The following is a 20,301-nucleotide window of genomic DNA, read 5'->3' as shown; positions in this document are numbered from 1 at the left end:
AAGCATCAACCCCACTCTAGGTGTCGATTTAGGTTCAGGTAAATGATTTAAAGCATTTTTTTCAAATATTAAAATAAATGTGGAGTAGAATAAAAACCCACACTAGTTTTTAGAGATAAAATGAAGCGATTTCACCTGTGGTCAGCAGTGCTGACAGGCCCCTTGGGGTCCACCCAACTGTTAGGGGTGCCTTGGGGGAAAAGTTTGCAAAATAGGCCTTAAGGTACAAAAGAGGAGAACAGAGGATGGGAGAAAAGGAAAAAGGGAGAAAGAGAGGCTGGAGGTGGGAGGAGTCAGAGACAAACAAGAGAGGGAATGCAGTATTTACCAGCAGTTTTCCCAAAGGTAGCTCTCTGTTTTCTCCCATTTCCTCCAAACCCACTGGGGCCCATCGGGCTGGAAAGACCCAGGGAGACAGGCCCCGTTCCTTCCGGCACCCACACTGGCTGGCTTTGCTGGGAGACAGTTTCCTCTCTTAAGAGAGCCTGACAGAAGGCTTTTTCTCTCTTTTTCAAAGGTTTTCTTTAATTGCATATGATCCACACTATAGACAGACAGACACACTGCTGCTGCTGTTTGTATATTTTTCTCTAGGCACACCCATAAAGCAAGTCTTTGCTGGGCATGTTATTTACATGGTGGAAAGAACAAGCCATCTCCTTACCAAGGGAAACAGACACAGGGGCTGGGGCGGGGGGGGGGGGGGGCTGGTCGCAGCTGTGTGCTGGGGTCAGGACAGCTTCCTCTTCGCTTGCGGAGGGCAAGGCCCCTCTGCGGATGGTGCGACGTCCTCCCTGGGGTGTGGTTCCAGTCAGTCCTATGCCAGGGCCGCGCTCAGAAGCGGCACGTGCCTTCCAGGGCTTCTGCAGTGATGACAATGGCTTCAAGCCGCAGAGGGCAGGCGGGGCTGAGGGTGTCCTGGTGGTGATGGTGACGAGGCGTGTCCTCTGGCCTCAGCTGTTGTCTTGGGTGTCCGAGGAGGCACTTCCAAACAAGATGTCACTGTCCTGGGACATGCTGCTCAGCTGCGACTTGGTTTTGATGAGGAACTGGGCCCTCCGGAACATCACCCTCTCCTGTTCCTGCTTGAGCTCCAGGTAGGAGCGAGAGAAGGTGTGGAAGATGGAGGTCACCGGGAAGGCCATGAGGAGGATGCCACTGAGGATGCTGCTGAGTGCCACCACCTGGCCGGGTGTGCTCCTGGGTACCATGTCTCCATAGCCCACAGTCGTCATGGTGATGACAGCCCACCAGTAGCAGGCAGGGATGCTGGTGAACTCGGGGCTGTCGGCCATCTCGTTCTCGATGACATAGAGGAGCGGGGCAAAGAGGGCGATGGCGACGCAGAGGAAGAGCAGCAGGAGCCCGAACTCGCGGGTGCAGCGGCGGGCCGTGAGCCCCAGCGTCTGCAGCCCCAGCGAGTGGCGGGCCAGGCGCATGACGTACAGGATGCGCAGCGCCCGCAGCACCCGCAGCGCCAGCCCCACCTTGTCCAGGTAGCTGCTGCCCGCGCCCGACTTGCGGCGGCCCGCGGCGGCGCCGTCCACCAGCAGGGTGACGTAGTAGGGCAGGATGGCCACCATGTCGATCAGCGTCAGCGGGCTCCGCAGGAAGGCCAGCTTGCTGGGCGCCTGGACCAGCCGCAGGAGGAACTCGAGGGAGAACCAGCCCACGCACACGGACTCCACGATGAAGATGTTGAAGCACATCTGGGAGCACTGGCCCTGGGAGAGAGGGGAGAGGTCACGGGAGAGGTCAGAGGTCCCACCAGCAAGGAGCACGGAGCTCTGTGGGGCGGGGGGCTGCGCTCGCTACCTGGTGAAAGGCGGTCTGGGCACGGCCAACCCGCCTGTCCATGTCGTGTGGCCCTGGGGCTCTCTGCAGTTATGCTCACTCCCTGACGATGACGTCCAGGCCTCGGGCTTGAAGTGCCATCTAGAAGCTGACCACTCCTCAACTCTCTCTCCAGCCCAGACCTCGCCCCCGACCTCCAGACCCCAGACAGACTGCCTCCTTGATGACACCCCTGGGGCGTCTGATAGCCGTCTCAAACTCGTCATGTCCTAAACCAGGCTCCTGATTTCTTCTTCTTCTTTTAAATTTATTTGTATTGAGATACAGTTGACATATAGCATTGTGTAAACTTAGGGTGTACGATGAGTTGCTTTGATCCATCTATGTATTGCAGTGTGATTAGTAGCGCTGTAGCATTAGCCAGCACCTCTAACACGCCACATAATTATCGTTTCTTTTCTGTGGCAGCAACAATAAGATCTAGTCTCTTTGGGCTCCTGATTTCTCCTGCACACCCACCGCCTGTGGTTTCCCTTCTCAGCCATCGGCAATCCCACCTTTCCCCTTGCTCTGGACAGGAGACTTGGCCTCCTCCCGCCACCTCCCATATAATCCTCAGGATATCCCGTTGGCTGTCCATTTAAAACAATTCCAGAATCAAACCACTTCTCCTAGGTCCACTGCCCCCACCTGGTCCAGCCCCCATCCTCTCTTGCTGGCACGCCCTCCCTGGGCTCTCTCGTCCCTACAGTCCATTTTGTACACACAGCCAGAGGGACCCTGAGAACATGAATCAGACCCTGTCCCGCCTCTGCTCAGCCCCTCCATGGCACAGAGAGATAGCTCAGTCCCCTCCTCTGGCCCCAGGGTACCGTGGCCCCGGCACCACCTCTCTCACTCCCTTACCCCCCGCCCACCTTGCTTGCCTGTTCCAGCCTCATGGGCTCCTCATGGCTCCTCCAACCTCAGGCTCACCCCCGAGCCCAGCCTTGACCTCCTGCTTCCCCTGTGAGATTCCTCTTCCCCCAGACACCCACATCACCCACCCTCCCTTCCCCCAGCTCTTTGCTTCCATATCACCTTCCTGGGGAGGGCTTTTGTGACCACCCCTTTTGTCCTCCCCCCATTCCCCTTATCCTGTGCTGTCTGCTCGAAGAGCCCACCATATTTGAATATGCTTTATAAGTTACTTATTTATCTCATTTATTGTCTGTCTCTGCCCCCCGCCTTGCCTGCCGCCTTGCCCCAGCAGACTGTAGCCCCACAGGGTGGGCGGTTTGTCCACTGCTAGTACCCCAGCATGTGGGAAGGCCTGGCATGTGGCAGGTGATCAACTCACATTTGTTACTGGGATGGATGGAAGAGCATTGGGTCTCTCTCTCTTTTTTCCTTTTTTTTTTGCTGAGGAAGATTGGCCCTGGGCTAACATCTGTTGCCAGTCCTCCTCTTTTTGCTGAGGAAGACTGGCCCTGGGCTAACATCCGTGCCCATCTTCCTCTACTTTAGATGGGACGCTGCCACAGTATGGCCTGACAAGTGGTGTGTAGGCCTGGGATCCGAAGCTGCGAACCCCAGGCTGTCGAAGCAGAGCACACGCACTTAACTGCTACGCCACCGGGCTGGCCGAAGAGCGCTGGACTGGTGTTTAGACAGAGGTGCCAACTCAAGGCCAGGCAGGCAAGGGAAAAACGGGGAAGGAGGGCCAGGTTGGGTGGAGGCCCGCTGGAGAGCAAGGCTGTCCTGCTCAGCACCCTCGGATCACTGCCCCAGCGAACAGGCTTGAGGCTGCCTCACTGAAGCTTTCAAGAGAAGCTGGAAATCTGGAGTTTTATGTGAAATCTCCTGGGTTTTAAATGTTGTGATAACTCAATAGAGAGGAAACAGTCTCTGGGCCTAAACACTCAAACACATCTGTGCACTGTATTTGGCATGCTGGCTGCCAGCTCGTCTCTCTGGAATATAACTGGACGGCAGACGGTCCCTAGAGGCTTTGACCTTCAAGCTCAAAGCGGCCTTTGGCAGAGGGAAGGCGCTAACGGTTCTAGCCTGGGGCATCTTGTTGGGTCCTGGGCACAGCGGGTTCTCGAGTCCTGCTCTAATGGCACGCTCTCCAGGAATCCGTTAGACCGGAGAGATGCACTAGTACTGGGTGGGGCTTAGAGGTCTCAGACCTCTGGGACAGGAAGCCCTCTCCTCTGGGAAGCCTTCCTGGAGTGCGCCCCCTCCAAGTATCCCCAGCACAGTTGGGGGGCCTCTCACAAGAGCCCCCTCAGCTTGTCTCACACATATGGGGGTGTCACTGTCCCCCCTCCACTAGACGTGAAGCTCCTTGAAGCTGGAAGGCTCATTCTGGTCACTCTGCCTGCCCCACCGTGCCTGAAGACAGTAGGCACTCAAATGTGTGCTAAGGAGCAAGTGAAACAGTGAACCTACTGGTCCCCAAAATGAAGGGAGAGAACAGCATTTTCACTGAATCACGAAACAGACCAGGTATTACAGTCATGCGCCACATAATGACGTTTCGGTCAATGGTGGATCGCACGTAGGACGGGGGTCCCACAGATGAGCACCATACAGCCCGGGTGTGTAGTGGGCTACACCGTCTAGGTTTGTGTAAGTCCACTCTATGATGTTTGCACAACGATGAAATTGCTTAACGATGCATTTCTCAGAACATATCCCGTCGTTAAGCGACACATGGCTGTATTAAAAAAAAAGCAAGTATCAGAAGTTGAAGAAAACAGTGGTGTTATTAGTATTTTCCTGATAAAATCAGGACTGCATATGTTGGAGCTAAGAAGAAATCTAGACGAAGTACAGGCACTTCCAACAGGTCTCAAACGACGAGCGTTTTCTCTCTTTTCTTGGCAGGCGCGTATAATCCGTACAGTTTGCACTTCCCGCACGCTCGTGCGCAGGCCTTGTTCCAATCGCTTCACGTGGACTCACTCACTGAATCCTCACAATGCTGTGAGGCGGGCCTGTTCACGGCCCCGTGGACGGGTGAGGAAACTGAGGCACAGGGAGGGTAAGTAAGTTGCCTACAGATACACAGCCAGCGTGGACGGAATAGGATTCAAATTCAGGCCATGTGGCTCTGGCCCTGCCCTCTTCCTCACTGCCCTTTATGCTTATCAGAAGTTAATTTTACTAGTTGAGGGCTGTTTTCTGAATACTCATTTTTAAAATTCAATGTAGATAAAAAGGCCCAGAAACCCCCTGTGAGTTACAAATGCAACAGCCATTGCTACTTCCTCCATCATATCTGTACGTGGAAAAACCCGCACGTGGTGAGGAGTTGTAATGTGCAATCAGAGAGCATATAAAGCACTTAGCGCATGCAGGGTACACAGCCAGTGCTCAATAGATGCTGGCTGCCATGACGTTTATGTTCATTTCACACTGCCATATCTATTTCTCCAATACTCATGTAATTTGTACCTGTGTGAAACTCCGGGCTGTCTTGAAACTCGCTTCCAGAACCCTTATGTGTGGGCAGGGCTCCCACTCAAAGGCCTGAGGGTCTCAGACATCAGGAGGCTGACCTGGGGAACGCAAGTCCCGTGGAGCCAGCTCCCACCAAGAGCTGCCATGAGGGACCGCAGGCCAGGGGGCCCGACCATACAAATTTTAAGAGAAGCTGGGAGTTTGAATTTTTAAATGAAAAACACCTTACTTTTAAATGTTGGCAACCAAGTCAAAGTTTTGGAAAGCACAGTGTGGACCATCACACTTCCGTGGCTAATGAGGTCCTGCCATGTGGGACGCATACTTCTGTGTTTAAGAACACAGAATTTGGACTCGGTCAGATCGGGGTCTGGGCGAGCTGCTCTGCCTCAGTGTCCTCATCAGTTAGGTGAGTGTGAGGACACCTCCTGTACGGGGCTGCTGGAAGGTTCCCCCAGAGAACAAGACGCAGGCAGAGCTGCAGCCCAGCCCCTGTGCCTATTAACTGCCTGCTAAGGGGCAGCCCTGAGAAGTGAGCACACACCCGTGTGAGGCCCTGGATAAACACTTTGCCCGCATTCTCTCATTTAACACAAAGAAATGCTCACTATTTGAAGACACGAGCACACACACACACCTATCAATAAAAATGATGTTCAAGACCCATAAAATGTTTCCAGGATATTTTTACACAAGAGAACTAGGAAGACTGAGAAAGGACTCCAATAAATTTTGATGATATATGTCATGTGCTTAGCTTAGGGCCAGACACATCACAAATCACATCATCCATTTATTCACTCAGTCGTCCACTCAACAGAGAGTGGCTGAGTGCCTCATCCATGCTGGACATCATTCTTGACACTGAGGGCACAGGGGAGACCACACCAGGCAGAGAGCTCATTTTTGAACATGGAGGTGGACAGGACACATGTACACACGATGTCAGGAGGGAATGGGGATGCTACTCAGACAGCGCAGTCAGGGAAGGCCTCCTGGAGGAGGTGACTGCGGGCGTGAAGGATGTAGACTTCTGGGAGGACAGTGGTCCAGCAGACCATTTTATCTCCTGTCTTCAGAGGCCTTCCCTCACTGCAGCGAGCCTCCCGCACACAGCTCTGGGCTCTTTCTTACCTGCTCCTCCTCCTCTCTCAGGCTGGGCAAGGTGCTGACCGAGAGGTTGACAGCGGTGACCGTGACAAAGAGCACCGAGAGGCAGGCGAACACCTTGCCCGGCAGCCCCGAGTGCGGCCTCTCCACCATGTCGCGCAGTCTCCGCATGCAGCGGCCCAGGCGGCCCTCGCCCCCGGCCGGGCCCTCGCTGTCGCGGTCCTCGCTGGCCAGCGGGTCGTCGTCGTCCTCCTGCTCCACCGACTCGGCGAACTCCTCGACCTTCTGCAGGTAGCGGCGCTTGCAGCAGCCGTCCAGGTGGTCCTCGGCGATGCCCCAGTAGAGCAGCTCCTCCTGGAAGGAGAGCGCGCACATCTCCCGCAGCAGGCGCAGCTTGCCCGCGCGCAGGAAGGTCAGGATGGTGCCGAAGGCCCCCGGGTGGCGGTCGAAGAAGAATTCGTTGCAGGTGACGTCGTAGTCATCGCACACGTTGAGGATGTCGTCGAAGTTGGTGCAGGCCTTGAGCTGGCCCAGCCGCGTCAGCGGGAACTCCTCCAGCGTGGTCCAGGGCAGCGAGTACTTGATGCCGCCCACGTTGATGATGATCTGCCGCCTGCGGTCCTCGGGCTGGCCGCCCTGGCGGGGCTCGTCCTGCGGCCGCAGCCGCTGGGCGCGGCGGTAGAAGACGCCCTTGAGCGACTGTCTCTGCGGGAGGAAGGCCGGGTGGATGGAGGCGTCCGAGGCGCAGCTCAGGGCGCTGTAGTCGTAATCAGAATTGTCTCCCGGCAGGAGGGTCATTTTGGGCCTTCACATCCCTCTGGGGCCTGGGGGGAGAAGCAAGGAAAGACTGCAGTGACTCCTCAGTCTTGGCGGACAACGCCGGTTCTGCAGATATTTGCTGTTGCGGACTGAATTGTGCCCCGCCCCCCGCCCCAAATTCATAGGGGAAGCCCTAACCCCCAATGGGAGGGTATTAGGAGGCGGGACTTTGGGGGGAAATTAGGTTTAGATAAGGTCATGAGGGTGGAGCCCCCATGATGGGATGGGTGCCCTTATAAGAAGAGGAAGAGACACTGGAGCTCGCTGGCTCCTTCCACCAGGAGGGCACAGCGAGAAGGCAGCCATCTACAAGCCAGGAAGAGTGTCCTCTCTAGAACCCGGCCATGCTGGCACCCTGACCCCGACTTCCAACCTCCAGAACTGTGAGCAATAAATGTGTGTGGTTTAAGCCACCCAGTCTGGGTACTTCGTTACAGCAGCCCAAGCTGACTAAGAAATTCACTTAAGAGTGAAAATAGCGGGCCCTCGGGTGGTGCAGCAAAGTTTGTGCGCTCAGCTGCGGTGGCCTGGGGTTCGCCAGTTCGGATCCCGGGCGCAGACCGGACGCACCGCTTGTCAAGCCATGCTGTGGCGGTGTCCCATATAAAGTAGAGGAAGATGGGCATGGATGTTAGCCCAGGGCCAGTCTTCCTCAGCAAAAAGAGGAGGATTGGCATCGGATGTTAGCTCAGGGCTGGTCTTCCTCACCAAAAAAAAAAAAAAAAAAAAAAGTGAAACTAGCAACACCATGGTTCAGCATTTCCTAATTCTTCCATATCCACCTCATTGATGCTATAAAAGGCACTGCTTTAAGCACTGGGGGCTGGCGGTCAAGCACAGAATCAGACATGGTCCCCAGGCCCCCAGAGCTGCATCCCAGTGGACTGGCATGCAACATCTGTACTATTACTTACGTAACACTTGATTTTAAATTCGCCCCAATTTTTTGTATTTATTTAGCTTGGAAAAGTAGTTTAGTGGAGACCAGTGGTTCTCAACCGGGGCCGATTTTGTCCCCCCGTGGACGTGTGGCAATGTCTGGAGGGATTTTAGATTGTCATGATGGGGGACGCTACCAGCATCTAGCGGATAGGGGCCAAGGATGCTGCTACATGTCCTGTGATGCACAGGCCAGACCCCACAACAGAGAACTATCCGGCCCCCAATATCCACAGTGCTGAGGCCAGAGGCTCTGATGTTGTGGTTACAGGCAGACTTGGGAGTCTCACGGCCCAGGCAAGTTACTCAATCTTGATGTGTTTCAATTTCCTCATCTGTAAAATGGGTGTAACCATATGACCTGCTTCATGGGATTACTGAGAGGATTCAATGAATTATGTACATAAGAGCACTTAATGCCATGCCTGGCATATAGTTGGTACTCAATAATTGTTGTCTATTATTACTATTCGCATTTATCTTAAAGCGACACCTTGTATTACTTCCATAAATGGAAAACCTATATCGTTTGCCATAAATAAGAGGCAATGTCCAAAGACATGCACAGTTATCACAACGGTGCCATGTTTGCTCAGGTATCGGCACACATCATCTTGAAGATACAGGGGTGCACTGGACAGGCATGCTCACTCCTCCAGGAAGCCTTCCTCGGCTCTTCCAGCTAAAGTGAGTCCCCCTCCTCCATACCTGGTGCATTTATCTTCACCGCAGTTCCCACTCTGTTTTAGAATTATCTGTGTGCAAGCCTGGCTCCTTTATTAGACTGCCTGCTCTGTGGAGGAAGAACTGTGCTTTACTCATCTCTGAATCCCCGTACCCAGCAGCGTAAGAGCTCAAAGAAGTGCTCACCGAATGAGTACATTTCCTGTCGGGGAGGCCAACATGATGAGGGCACTTCTGAGAAACTGAGGTCAAACTCTCAGTTTCTCTTTCCTTCCCAATCCTCAAAGCTAAGAGTTTGCACTACTAGAATAAGGTTGCTTATTCAGTCATAGCTCATGGGCTGAATTTGGTTAACAGATATTTTGCCTGGCTTGGAGAAGATTTTGAAAATTGAGAAATTTCATGTAAAAATTCATGTTTTTGGTTTCTCTTGAAAAATCAGACTATCCAGCAACATTTGGCCCAAATTCCAGCTGAGAAATGGCTGTCCCCTTTAGGCAGGGCATGTATGCAGCAATCTACCACAGTCCCCACTCCTCCACATTGTCTTCCTAACACCCACTCCCCTTCTCTCACGTATGTTTCCTTCCTGGCCCCTGTAGGCATTTGAGTTTGAGACCCCTGGATTATAGCAACAGAGCTCTCCAGAATTAAGCCAATGCATAGAAAAGTAGTAAGATTCTAATACTTTGCTTTTTAATATCACCATCCTTCCCCCAGCCCAATTCCTCATGGAAGCAAATGGTACCAGCAAAATCTACTGGAAATGGAAACCCATTTCCAACATCTGAGTGTCAATCTGTGCTATGGACATGTTCAGGGAAAACACGCACACACACACACACATACACACACTCCTGTACGGATGAGAAACAGTAAAGTTTTATAGGAGCGGGGCGGGGGGGGAGTGGTGGGCAGGGTTCCACATTTGAAAGGGGATCCTTCCTAACAGGAATTCTTTTACAAAAGCCAATCATCACCCCACTCATTTATCTTTGGGAAAAGCTAGTTTCACAGATTGGGTTTTGGAAAGCTAGGCTACACCTGTGTTTGAAATTAAAATGATTTGATTTTAGAATGTTGAGAATGTTTTTAACTTCTCCTAAAATTGGAACCCGTCTCCTCCGGCAGAGCCTGCCAGAATCCCTTGGACGAGTGGGAAGAATCCCTCTTAGGCTCTTCACATCAGCGATGCCGCGGTTCAGCTCTGCTGCTTTATCTTTGCCACCAAAGACGAGAGGAAAAATGATGTTCTGTTTAGTGAGAATGGTGATGAAGGCAAAGGAACGTTCGTCTCATCCTGCAAGCCCTGGGGGCTCCTGTGAAACCCCCAGGGCTGTAATCACCTCTTCTCCCCGGGAATCGCTTCTTTCAGCCCTCCCCGCGCGCCCTCCAGCAGAAAGCTCCCTCAATCAGCAATTCTTCATTTCTTTCTCTCAGGACTGTGTCAGCTGTGGGTTAAAGCCTCAGCATCCTGCGTGGAAAGCTAGCCTGTCCCAACAGACTGTGCAGTACGGAGAAAAGGAAAAAGCACGCTTCGGTCAGGCTGCTTGTCCAGAGAGGGCCCGAGTTCCCTGGGGAGGGCCAGACGCTGGAATTTGCTAAATGAGGGTGGGTACACTTCTCCTTGGCCTTGGGTCTTGGGGAAGCCCAGTGTGATGGGTTTGGGGAGCATGGCTCTGAATGCTGGACTCCAGAGTCGCGAGTGAAGTTCATAGATCAAACAGGCCCCACAGTCCTGCTTCTGGAAAATGATGCTCCTCTTCACCCCACCTGATACCCTCACAGAAAGTCTGGTCTTTTAAAATTTCTCTGCAGTGTTAGCTCTGTCAGTTCTAGAGCATGATGGGTATTAGTGAGTTTGCTTCTGAGGCTCTATATGGATGCCCGAAAAGAGGAAGCCGTTTGAAAAAGGAGCTGCAATGGTGGGGATGAGGAGGAGGAGTCCTGAGGAAGCCGTTACTCCTTCAGTCAACACTTACCACGCGTCAGACCTGTGCTAGGTCTAGAGGCACAGCAGAGAACAAGACAGACCCAGCCCCTGTCCTTATGGAGCTGATATTCTAGTGGGGGACAGTCTCTAAATAAGTACACAGATCATTTCAGGCTGTCGTGAGTGCTGTGATGGGAACGGAACAAGGTGACAGATGGAAAATGACTGCGGGCATCATTAGCCGGAGGGGTCTGGGAGGGCTTCTCGGAGGAGGGGTCCTTGGGGCTGAGCCTCATGGATGGGAAGGAGCCACCCCTGTGAGGACCTGGGGGAGGGTGTCTCAGGTAGAGGGAATTGGAAGAGCTTGCTCCCCGACCTGGGGATGGGCGTGGATGGTCAAAGACCAAACAGAAGGCTGAGTGACCTGGCAGAGTGGGTGAGGGGAAGGTGGGCGAAGATGAGCGTGGGAAGGTTGGCAGGTGCCAGACGGAGCAGTGCCTAGTGGGCCATGACAAGGAGCTGGGGTTTATTCTACATGGGACAGGGAGTCCTCAGGAGAAGGCTGTGGGTGGGCTGGGGAGACCAGGCTAGAAGCCCCTGTAGTCATTCTGGAAAGAGGCAACCAAGGTTTGGACCAGTGGAGGGGCCTGGAGAATTGGATGGATTTGGGATGGACTTGGGAGGACGAGTTGACAGGACTTGCTGAGGGACGGGAGTGTAGTGAGAGGAAAAGAGATGAATTAGGATGATTCCAGTGGTGCCATTCACTGAGGTGATGGATAGGTGGCGCTATGATGAGACCTGAGTTAGAGGCAGCCTTTCCTGGCTGGGGGATGATGGACAGGAGAGGGTGTGGGCAAATTGCAGAGAGCGCAGGGATGGGGTGTCTCACATGGATGGACGGTGTCGGACCACCAAAGCTGACCTGATGATCATGTGTGTGTGTGTGTTTGGGGAGGGTGGTATTAGCTGGTAGCTTTGACCTGGCTGGGCTGGAGAGGGTAGGAGGGCCAGGCTAGCAGAGATAGGGCAAAGCCCAGAGGCCAGTGGTCCCTGTGCCCAGCGCCCAGCACCCACTTCCCTGCTGAAGCTGCATTCCACACCAGGCCCGAGTGGTTAGTGCACGTAGACACCACTAGGGGGGATGTGGTAGGCAGATTAATGCCCCCTCCACCCCCCCTAAAGATGTCCACGTCCTAATCCTAATCCCTGGAACCTGTGAATATGTTAGATTATATGGCAAGGAGGAATTAGGGATGCTAATCAGCTGCCTTTGAGGTGGGAAGATGATCCTGGACTCTCTGGGGGCCCCATGCAATCACAAGGTCCTTAAAGGACGGAAGAGAGAGGCAGGAGAGGGTGTCAGAGTGATGCGACGCTGTGACAAAGACCCGACTGGCCAATGCTGACGGCCACTGTGAAGATGGAAGGGGCCACGAGCCAAGGAAAGCAGGCAGCCTCTCGAAGCTGGAAAAGGCAAAGAACCGACTGTCCCTAGATCCTCCAGAAAGGAATGCAGCCTGCCGAGACCTTTATTTTAGCCCCGCAAGGCCCATTTGAGACTTGTGTCCTCCAGAAGTGTGAGGTATAAGTTCGTGTTGTTTTCAGCCACTCAGTTTGTGGTCATCTGTTACAGCAGCAAGAGGAAACGAACACAGGCGATGCTGAGAGAAAGCTGGCCCTCCTCCAGCTGGGGGACACCAAGCTGGGGAAGTGGAAGAGCCCACTGGCTCTGCAATCAGGAGACCTGGGTTCAAGGCCAGTCACTCTGTGACTTTGGGCAAGTCTTGTCCTGCCTCTGAGACTCAGTTTCGTCATCTGTAAAATGGGGATATGAATAGCTCCTACCTCCTTGAGTTATGGAGAGGACTAAAACAGATGACACGGGTGACGTGCTTGACCCAATGCCTGACACGCAGTGGACCCTCAGCAGATACCTGCTGTATTATTATTAGCTATGAGGAGGGTCTGTCATCACCCCCTCCACCAGCGAGGGGTGACTTCTTTCTTAATCTGATCCAGCGGGATTTGAACCCAGCATTGCCTGACCGCCAGAGCCCACTGCTAGAGGGAGTGTGGTCTGGTATAGCCTCTGGGAAAGCCATCAGGGGTACAGTGGGAAATGAAGGATGCTGGTGCTCTACGACCCAGGAATCCCACTCCTGGTTATATTTCCCAGATCCGGGTCCCTGGGGTTGTGGCAGACATTGTTAGTAATAAATTATTCGCACTTAAATCCTTGACTCAGGATCTGCTTCTGGAGAATCAGATCTAAAAGAGGAACAAGGTATAGGAAAGTGTGTCCCATCTTGCTCTTGGTGCTGTGAGGTCCCCTAGCATCCATCCTGGGGGAAACGGACAAGTGATAGATACAGATGGCGGACTCCCATAGATTGCGCAGGAATTAGAAGCAAGGAACTAGATGTAGGTTTGGCAATACATTTAAGTCTGCAAAACATGGTGCCAAGTGGAAGAAGAAACAGAACAGCACCATGCTATTTATGCAAATGAACACACACACCGTTACGTATTTCACAGATACTCAAGCACACGTAAGGATCTATATCAGCCAGGGGGAGGGTGCCTGGGGGCAGGGCAGGGGAGTAAGCACGGAGACTGGAACAAAGGGGTGAGCGAGTGAGCCGGCCTGGGCCGGGCCAGTGAGGAGGAGGGCTATGAAGTCAAGAGTGTGGCGAACACAACTCTGGGTTTTAATCCAGGTTAAAAAAAGAAAAAAAATGAAGAGCACAAGGACAACCAAACACCAGGCTCCCAATGGCCCTGGGCGCTCAGGGGAGACACAGAATCCCTGCGGGAGGCCCAGGAAGTGGCATTTTTGACAGGCTCCCCTAGAGATTCTTATGTGCGCTGAAGATCCAGAGAGAGAAAAGGGGGGTGGCACGAAGGCCTGGAGACCCCCCCGGGGCTGGGGGGTGACAGCTGCTCTGGGCTTTGGAGGGAAGCCCCTGCCCAGCTTCTCAGCCTCCTTGGGGTCCTGGAAGGCGCTGTGGGTCCCACACTTAGGGAGCTTTAGTGGAGAAGTGGAAACCCTTCTGGTTAGAGAGAAAAACCTGCTTTGGGGCTGCCTTGATCAAATTCCCCCTCGTGAGCCCACAGATCGGCTGGCACTCCCCCTGCAATTTCTTTCCCTTCCTCTTGGGAGAAAGATGATGTCCACAAGCTAAGACCGAGGGCTGAGTACACATTTCTAAAGATAAACGATCATTTAAACCAAAAAGAGTTCTGAGTGGCAGCCCCACGGTGAGGCTGCTCTGTGGTCAGCGCTTGACCACGGGTCGGGGTGCAGGGCCTGGGGAGGAGGTGGCAGGATGGATGAAGGGCCAAGCCAGGCTGGCCTGGCCATCACTGCTGATCCCACTAATAACCCTTTGGCCTGAGACAGCCATCTGCACCCCCTGAGTCACCGGCCCTCTCTGAGCCTGTTTCCTTCTTACAGGGTGGGATAAGGGTGCCTACCTTCCAGGGCTGTTATGAGGATCTGGTGAGTGGAGGTTTGCTGCAGGAATTAGCAGTGTCACCTGATCTCTCGTCCCCATGGCCACATCCCATCAAGGACACGAAAGGTTTCCAGAAACTGTTGCGTCTTGATCCCAACTGCAAAAATACCTCCTGGGTTTCTCTCCAGGATTTCAACAAATCACTGGCCTCTCTTGACTCTGCTCTTCCAGTCCTATGCCCATCCCTTAGGACCGAGCTCTCTGTCCCTCTTCGAGTGGGAGGGAAGGATGAGGAGAGAGTGCTGCACGCCCACTGGGCTGTAACAGCAACAACCAGCCTCTCTTAATTGCACACTCACTAAGTGCCAGGGGCTGTGCTAAGAGCTTTAATTGTGTGAGCCCACGTCCTTCTCCAAGAGGCAGGCAGTACCATTAACACCCCCATTTTACAGATGAGGAGACTGAGGCTTCGAGAAGTGAACACTCACGACTCTGGTGATAAAGGATGAAGTCAGAATCAAACTAGGTCTGTGAGACTCCAAGTCAAACCTCTTTTACCTCTGTATTTTACTGCCTCCCCAGATTCCTGGTTCCTGGGTGTGTGTGTGTGTGTGCGTGTGTGCGTGCGTGTGTGTGTGTCCACTACCTGCAGCAAGCCAGGGACAGAATCTCTTGTCTCTATTTTCTACGGACAAGCTTTTGGAACGTCTTTGGGGAAAGCAGGCAACTACCCACGGTTGGGGGAAACATCTTTATTCCTCTTGTGTATTTGCACAAGAGCAGAGTAAGAAATCAGCAAAAACCCTGGTTTTGTCAAATTCTGAGTTGGCCTCTGGGCAGAAGAGCTCTCCAGTAGTGTAGACAGGAACCAGCCAGGGGTTAGGGTATGGCCTCTGGCTCAGCATTTACAGGCTGTGCACCCTCACTCAAGTGACTTCACCTCTCTGTGCCTGAGCGTCCTCAGCTGTAAACTGGGGTAATCATTGCATCCGCCTCATAAGGGCTTGGGGCTGCGCCTGGCACAGTGGAACAGCTCTGTGTTTGCTATAGCGGCTTTTGTGCAGCAAGCTTGGCACCTCCCCACAACTCCCCTCACATTTCCCTTCTCAGAGGAGGAACGTGAAGCAGAAAACACCTTCCAGAGCAGGGACTTCAGTGCTGGCTCTCCCCGTCACCTGGCACTGAAGTCAAGTCACTCCCTCGCTGGGCCTCGGTTTCCCCATCCATAACATAAACTGATGAGGCACGCCCCTATGGTAGACGGTATAATGGTCCCCCAAAGACGTCCATGTCCTAATCCCCGGAACCTGCAAATATGTTACCTTACAGAGCAAAAAAGATTTTGCTGGTGTGATTAAATTGAGGATCTTGAGATGGGGACATGATCCTGGATCACCCGGTGGGCCCAATGTAATCACAAGGGTCCTTATAAGAGGCGGGCAGGAAGATCCGAGGCAGGGAAGATGTGATGATGGAAGCAGCCGTTGGAGTGACACGAAGCCAGGGGTCAAGGGTGCAGGCAGCCTCTAGAAACTGGAAACGGCAAGGAAATGGATCCTCCCCCAGAAGGAACACAGCTCTGCTGACCCCTGATTTTAGCCCAGTGAGACCCATTTTGGAGTTATGATCCCCCAAAACTGTAAGATAATAAATTTATGTTGCTTTAAGCCACCAAACTGGTGGTAATATGTGGCAGGAGGAAACTAACACAACCTCCAAGGCAGCTTTCTAAAAGAAAAGCATTTCTCTCCTGAGCTCCTCGGGCCTTGGTTTCTCTCCCTCAACGCTTCTCAACTTGTGTCACTCTCTAACTCCGAGCAGGTGTCGAGGGGACCCTCGATCTCTCCACACTGCCCTTCCCCTGCCAGTGCGGTTTCATCTGTCAGGGTTAGGGTTCCTAGCTGGGCTGACTCAGGGGCGGGTCATGCTGAATTAATCCCCAATTAACATATTAATCAAAACGGATCCAGCCATTAGCCTGGCCCAGGTCCTGGCACGCTGAATCTCTGAGACATGCTGCACCCGCGAGAATCTGTCTTTCTTAGCTACCTGCCATCCATCCTCGTCACCATCCAACCATGCTGGACCTCAGGCCTGCTTCCTGTGAGCTGGGGTCCAAGTCCCTTGAGGGGGATATTCGCTGGGAGCTGGGCTCTTCCCTCCATCCCCCTCCTGCCCCCAAATGAGAAAACGTGCCAGTCTCCACCGCTATAAAAAAGACAGAGGCGGCGTCTGGGGCCTCCCCACTCTGCTGCTGGCAAATTAACACCAAACGCACATTTGCCTCCTACCAGGAAGTGTTTGGGGTAGGAGCCAGAAAGTCCTTTTCTGTTGGTCTCCTTGCAGGCTGAAATTTGGGAACACAGGCATCAGTAGAGGAGCAGGCTGGGGGGACCAAGGGGGACTGTGGGGCAGCAGGAAGGGGACACCTGCTTAAACAATCCCTCAGTTCTCTTTCCTTAGTAAGTGTTGAGGCTGCAGGCTCTGGGGAAGTGAGGAAGGAAGGAGGGAGAGCATGGTCGTGCCCGCCTGGCTGGGGAGGCGCGGGGTGTGGCACAGACACCACAGGGCAGGGGAGAATCCAAGGCACAAATCAGACCCCATCTGTAACACATCCACTGCATGTTCTGATTTTGTTAATCAAATACTGTCTGCTCTATAATAAAAATGGCCAACTGTGATTGAGAGCTTGCAACTAGCCTTCCTTGCCTCTCCCTTTGTATTAATTCTATCCAGAGTGGCTTTTCCAGCCGCCGTTTTCCACCCCGGGCCTCCATTTCCGGGTTTAATGAGTCCAAGAGTGGATTCCCAGACCCCTTTATCTTTGGCAACCGGAAATGCTGACTCTTGATCACAGATTCAGAAAGGGGATGTGGAGAAAGGACAGCCCAGTCAAGACGCCCTTCAGGGGCTGGGGGTTCATTCCTTAGTCCGGGTTTGCATCTCTCAGCCCTGCATCCGGGACACATCTCTTTGCTCTTCGGTTCCAGGCATCTCTCACACTTCTTGCCAGAGCCCAGCTGTGTGTCCCGTGTAGAGAATTCAAAGCAGCAGTGGGACGGGAGCCTGGCTCCCAGATCTGCCCCAGTCAGGCTCCAGGTGCCCCCAGCCTGAGTTCTTAAGTCTCGGGACAGGAATCAAGGCTGTCTCGTTTCCAGCACATTCATGGTTCCCCACAGGTTTGGAGTGTGTCCCATGACAGACATCTTTCCACTGGAACGGGCTGGTTTAGGGAATAACTGATGGGGGCAATCCCCAGGGGCCATCCTCGCCTGTCTTTCAAACACACCTTCCCTCCCTCCCCACTCGGCAGGTGCCTCTGCAGAGCTCCAAGACAGAGGACACACGGGTTGAGCTTAGGTCCGGCAGAGCCCGGGAAGTCCACTCAAGAAAGACGGCACGCCCTGGCCATGTGTCCCTTCCCTGGCCCCAGCACTGGGGCTGGGTCTCCAGCAGTGCCGAACTTTCCTTGGAGACATGCTCTGGCGAGGCCCCCCATAGTGACTCTGGCTGCAGTAATGTGTGTGGGTATCAAACACACCCTAGTGAATAAACCTCCGCTCAGATTCGCAGAGGCAGGCCTCCCCCCACCACGCACATGCAGTGAATCAGAGCAGTTCCTGCCCCTCCTCTCACCTCCCCCTGCACTTATCTCAAGGTGTCAGTGAAGGGGGTCTGTCTCATCTATCTGGGGGACTTTGGTGCCTGGCACCCTTTAAGTGCTTAAGAATAGCAAGTGCTTAAGAAAATGCCTGCGGAATGGGCAGCTTAACTAATAAACCCCATTGCTGGGAGCCTGCCTTCATCAGTCAGATTAGATCAGCCTTTCTCAACACCCCTCCCCATTACCACCCCCCCCCCCCCAGGGAGCTGTTTAAAGACCTTTTCTTCCTGTCCAAGAACCTATTCCAGCCTCCCCTTCCCCTTGAGAATGAACATATTAAATGAGCCAAGGAAAGGCCATGCTGCAACCTATCTAGTGACCTTCAGCCTGTCACAGGGCTGGGGCCTCCTCAAGGGAAGGGCTCGGTCTTAATCCCCACTTCTCTCTAGGCTGCTACGCGGCTTCCATCCCGTCCCGCCCCCACACCGTCCTTCTCCTCCACTGCTCTCTCCCCAGCACAGTGCCTCAAGAACTGTTTGCGAAATGAATGAAATCATGCATGCTGAGCTGCCCACAGTAGGTGCTCAATCAATCTTTGTCCAATCCATGAATGGATGAACTTCTTCTCTCTTTTCCTTCCTCACTCAAAGGCTCCCATCCATTCAAACTGAGCCGCTTCCGCGAGGTCTGAAGCTCCGAGGCTGAGGAGGCGACCACCCACCTTCCCTACCAGAGGCTGGAGCCTCCAGTGAACAGAGCTGTCTCGGAATCCCCAGCGCCTAGCACACAGTAGGCGCTCAATAAGAGCTTGTTGAGTTAATGAATGACTCAATAAAGCCCACTGGTGGGGATGCTCCATTCTGTGCCTAAGGATAGAGTGAATGAGCGAGTGACAGACGCCCCCCTTCCGCCTCCCCCCTCCCTGGATCCAGCCAGGCGGCGAGAAATCTCCGCCACAGCCAGGATGCGCCCCCCGCCCGGTCACCGCGGCCGCGAACGTCCAGCACTTGGAGCCCCGGGGACCCCTCGGGAAGAACTGAAGCTGGACCCGCACCGTGACCTCGGCAAGCGCGCCCCACGCCGCCTCCCGCAGCTGTCCCCGGTTCTTCTGTCGCCCTAGCCTTCCCGCTCGGCGGGTTTCGAGGCCCCCGCAGGGGAGCCCGGGGCTACAGCCACGTGCAGCGCCCCCCGAGCCCGAGTTTGCATGCGCGGGGGCCGGTCGGGGGTTCGGCGGCGCCCGGCGAGGCTGCAGCGCGCCAAGTTCCCACCTCAAGTTCCCGTCGCGGCGTCCCCGCCTCGGAGTTGGCCGTGCCGCGGCTTCCGTCCCCCGGGCTGCCACCGGGTCCCCGGCGAGGACGCGAGAAGGGGCTGGAAGTCGCCCGGCGCGCCCGCGCCGCCTCTCGGAGCCACGGGCAAACTTGGGCCCCCGGGCCCAGCTCCGCTCCTGCCTCGGACCCAGGGCCGCCCGCCTCTGCGCCCCGGTCCCCGCCGGGCTCCGAGTGCGCCGCGCGCCAGTCGCGGAGGGAGGGAGCCGGGCAGGAGGCGGGACGGAGGGAGGGGCTGCGCGCGGGGCGGGGAGAGGGGGCGGAGAGCCCGGCGCCCGGCCTCGCCCCGCAGCCCCGGCAGGCACAACGCGCGTGGGCACCGGGCGTCCGGGCGGCTCAGCTCGCGGCCCGGTCCCTCGCATGGGCAGGGCTCCGCGCGACACCTTCCAGAGCCCCGGCGCCCGGCTGCACGCGCGAAGCGCCCCCTGCCGCCCCCTTCTTCTCCTGCCCCCGCCCGCGCGCCGCTGCCCTTGCGCCCACCCGCGCCCGCGCTTCAGGTCCCCGCGCTCGGCTGCCCCGGGGCTGCACGCGCCCCTCGTGCGCCAGCCTCCTGGGGTCGTGCGCCATATCACGTGCTATCCCTGGCGGTTTAAGGGCACCGCCGGTCGTGGACCCTTTGCGCCACTGTCCCAGGGTCTACACGTGCCGTGTAAAGTCCCCATGCTCCGCTGTCCGGGGGCCGCGTCCTCCACGCGCTTCTACATCGCGGGGCCACACGCGCGGTGTCCTGTGCTTTTCCCTGAAGGTCCCAGTGCACCGCTGCCCTCTGCCCCTCATGCTGCTGCGGGACCCGGGCTGCACGCGCCTTCCACGTCAACTTCTTAGGGTCAGCACGGGCCACGCCAGGTGCCTTTCCTTCTAGGCCCGCATGCGCCACCGCCCCGGAGTCCGCGTGGCCCAGCCGCCCGCACCCCGGCCCAGGCTGGGCACTCGGAATGGGTCGTGGGATCCCAGCGTCCCGCGCCCGGAGCGCAGGCAGCCGGCTGGGAGCGCCGCCCTGCCCCGGAGTTGGTAGGAGTCGCGCTTTTGCTGAGGTTGGGTTGGAGGGCTCTGTCCGGAAGGGAGCCACCGCAGAGCCGGCCTCTTAGAGTCGCTTGCCTCGCACCCTCCTTTCCTCTTTTCCTTCCAGTCTCTACCGCGTTTTTCCACCATCAGAGAACCAAGAAAGGCCGTGCAGAAGCCCTGCTG

At 55.1% G+C, this 20,301-nt stretch overlaps 1 protein-coding gene across 1 annotated transcript; it reads right to left on the bottom strand.

The window, feature by feature from the left end:
- Positions 1 to 508: 508 nt before the first annotated feature.
- KCNG1 (potassium voltage-gated channel modifier subfamily G member 1) lies at positions 509 to 19,269 on the bottom strand. Its single transcript, XM_004430270.3, has 3 exons — positions 19,057 to 19,269; positions 6,376 to 7,175; positions 509 to 1,724 (listed from the first exon to the last, which is right to left on the bottom strand). Exons 2-3 carry the CDS (start codon positions 7,147 to 7,149, stop codon positions 954 to 956), a joined length of 1,545 nt encoding a protein of 514 aa, XP_004430327.1. The 5' UTR covers positions 7,150 to 7,175; positions 19,057 to 19,269; the 3' UTR covers positions 509 to 953.
- Between the last annotated feature and the right edge of the window lie 1,032 nt (positions 19,270 to 20,301).

Source organism: Ceratotherium simum, chromosome 21 (assembly GCF_057802395.1).
Source record: "Ceratotherium simum simum isolate JZ-2026a chromosome 21, ASM5780239v1, whole genome shotgun sequence".
Classification (NCBI taxonomy): Eukaryota; Metazoa; Chordata; class Mammalia; order Perissodactyla; family Rhinocerotidae; genus Ceratotherium; species Ceratotherium simum.
Note: the sequence above shows the minus strand (reverse complement) of the source record. Positions and strands in the feature narration are given on the sequence as shown.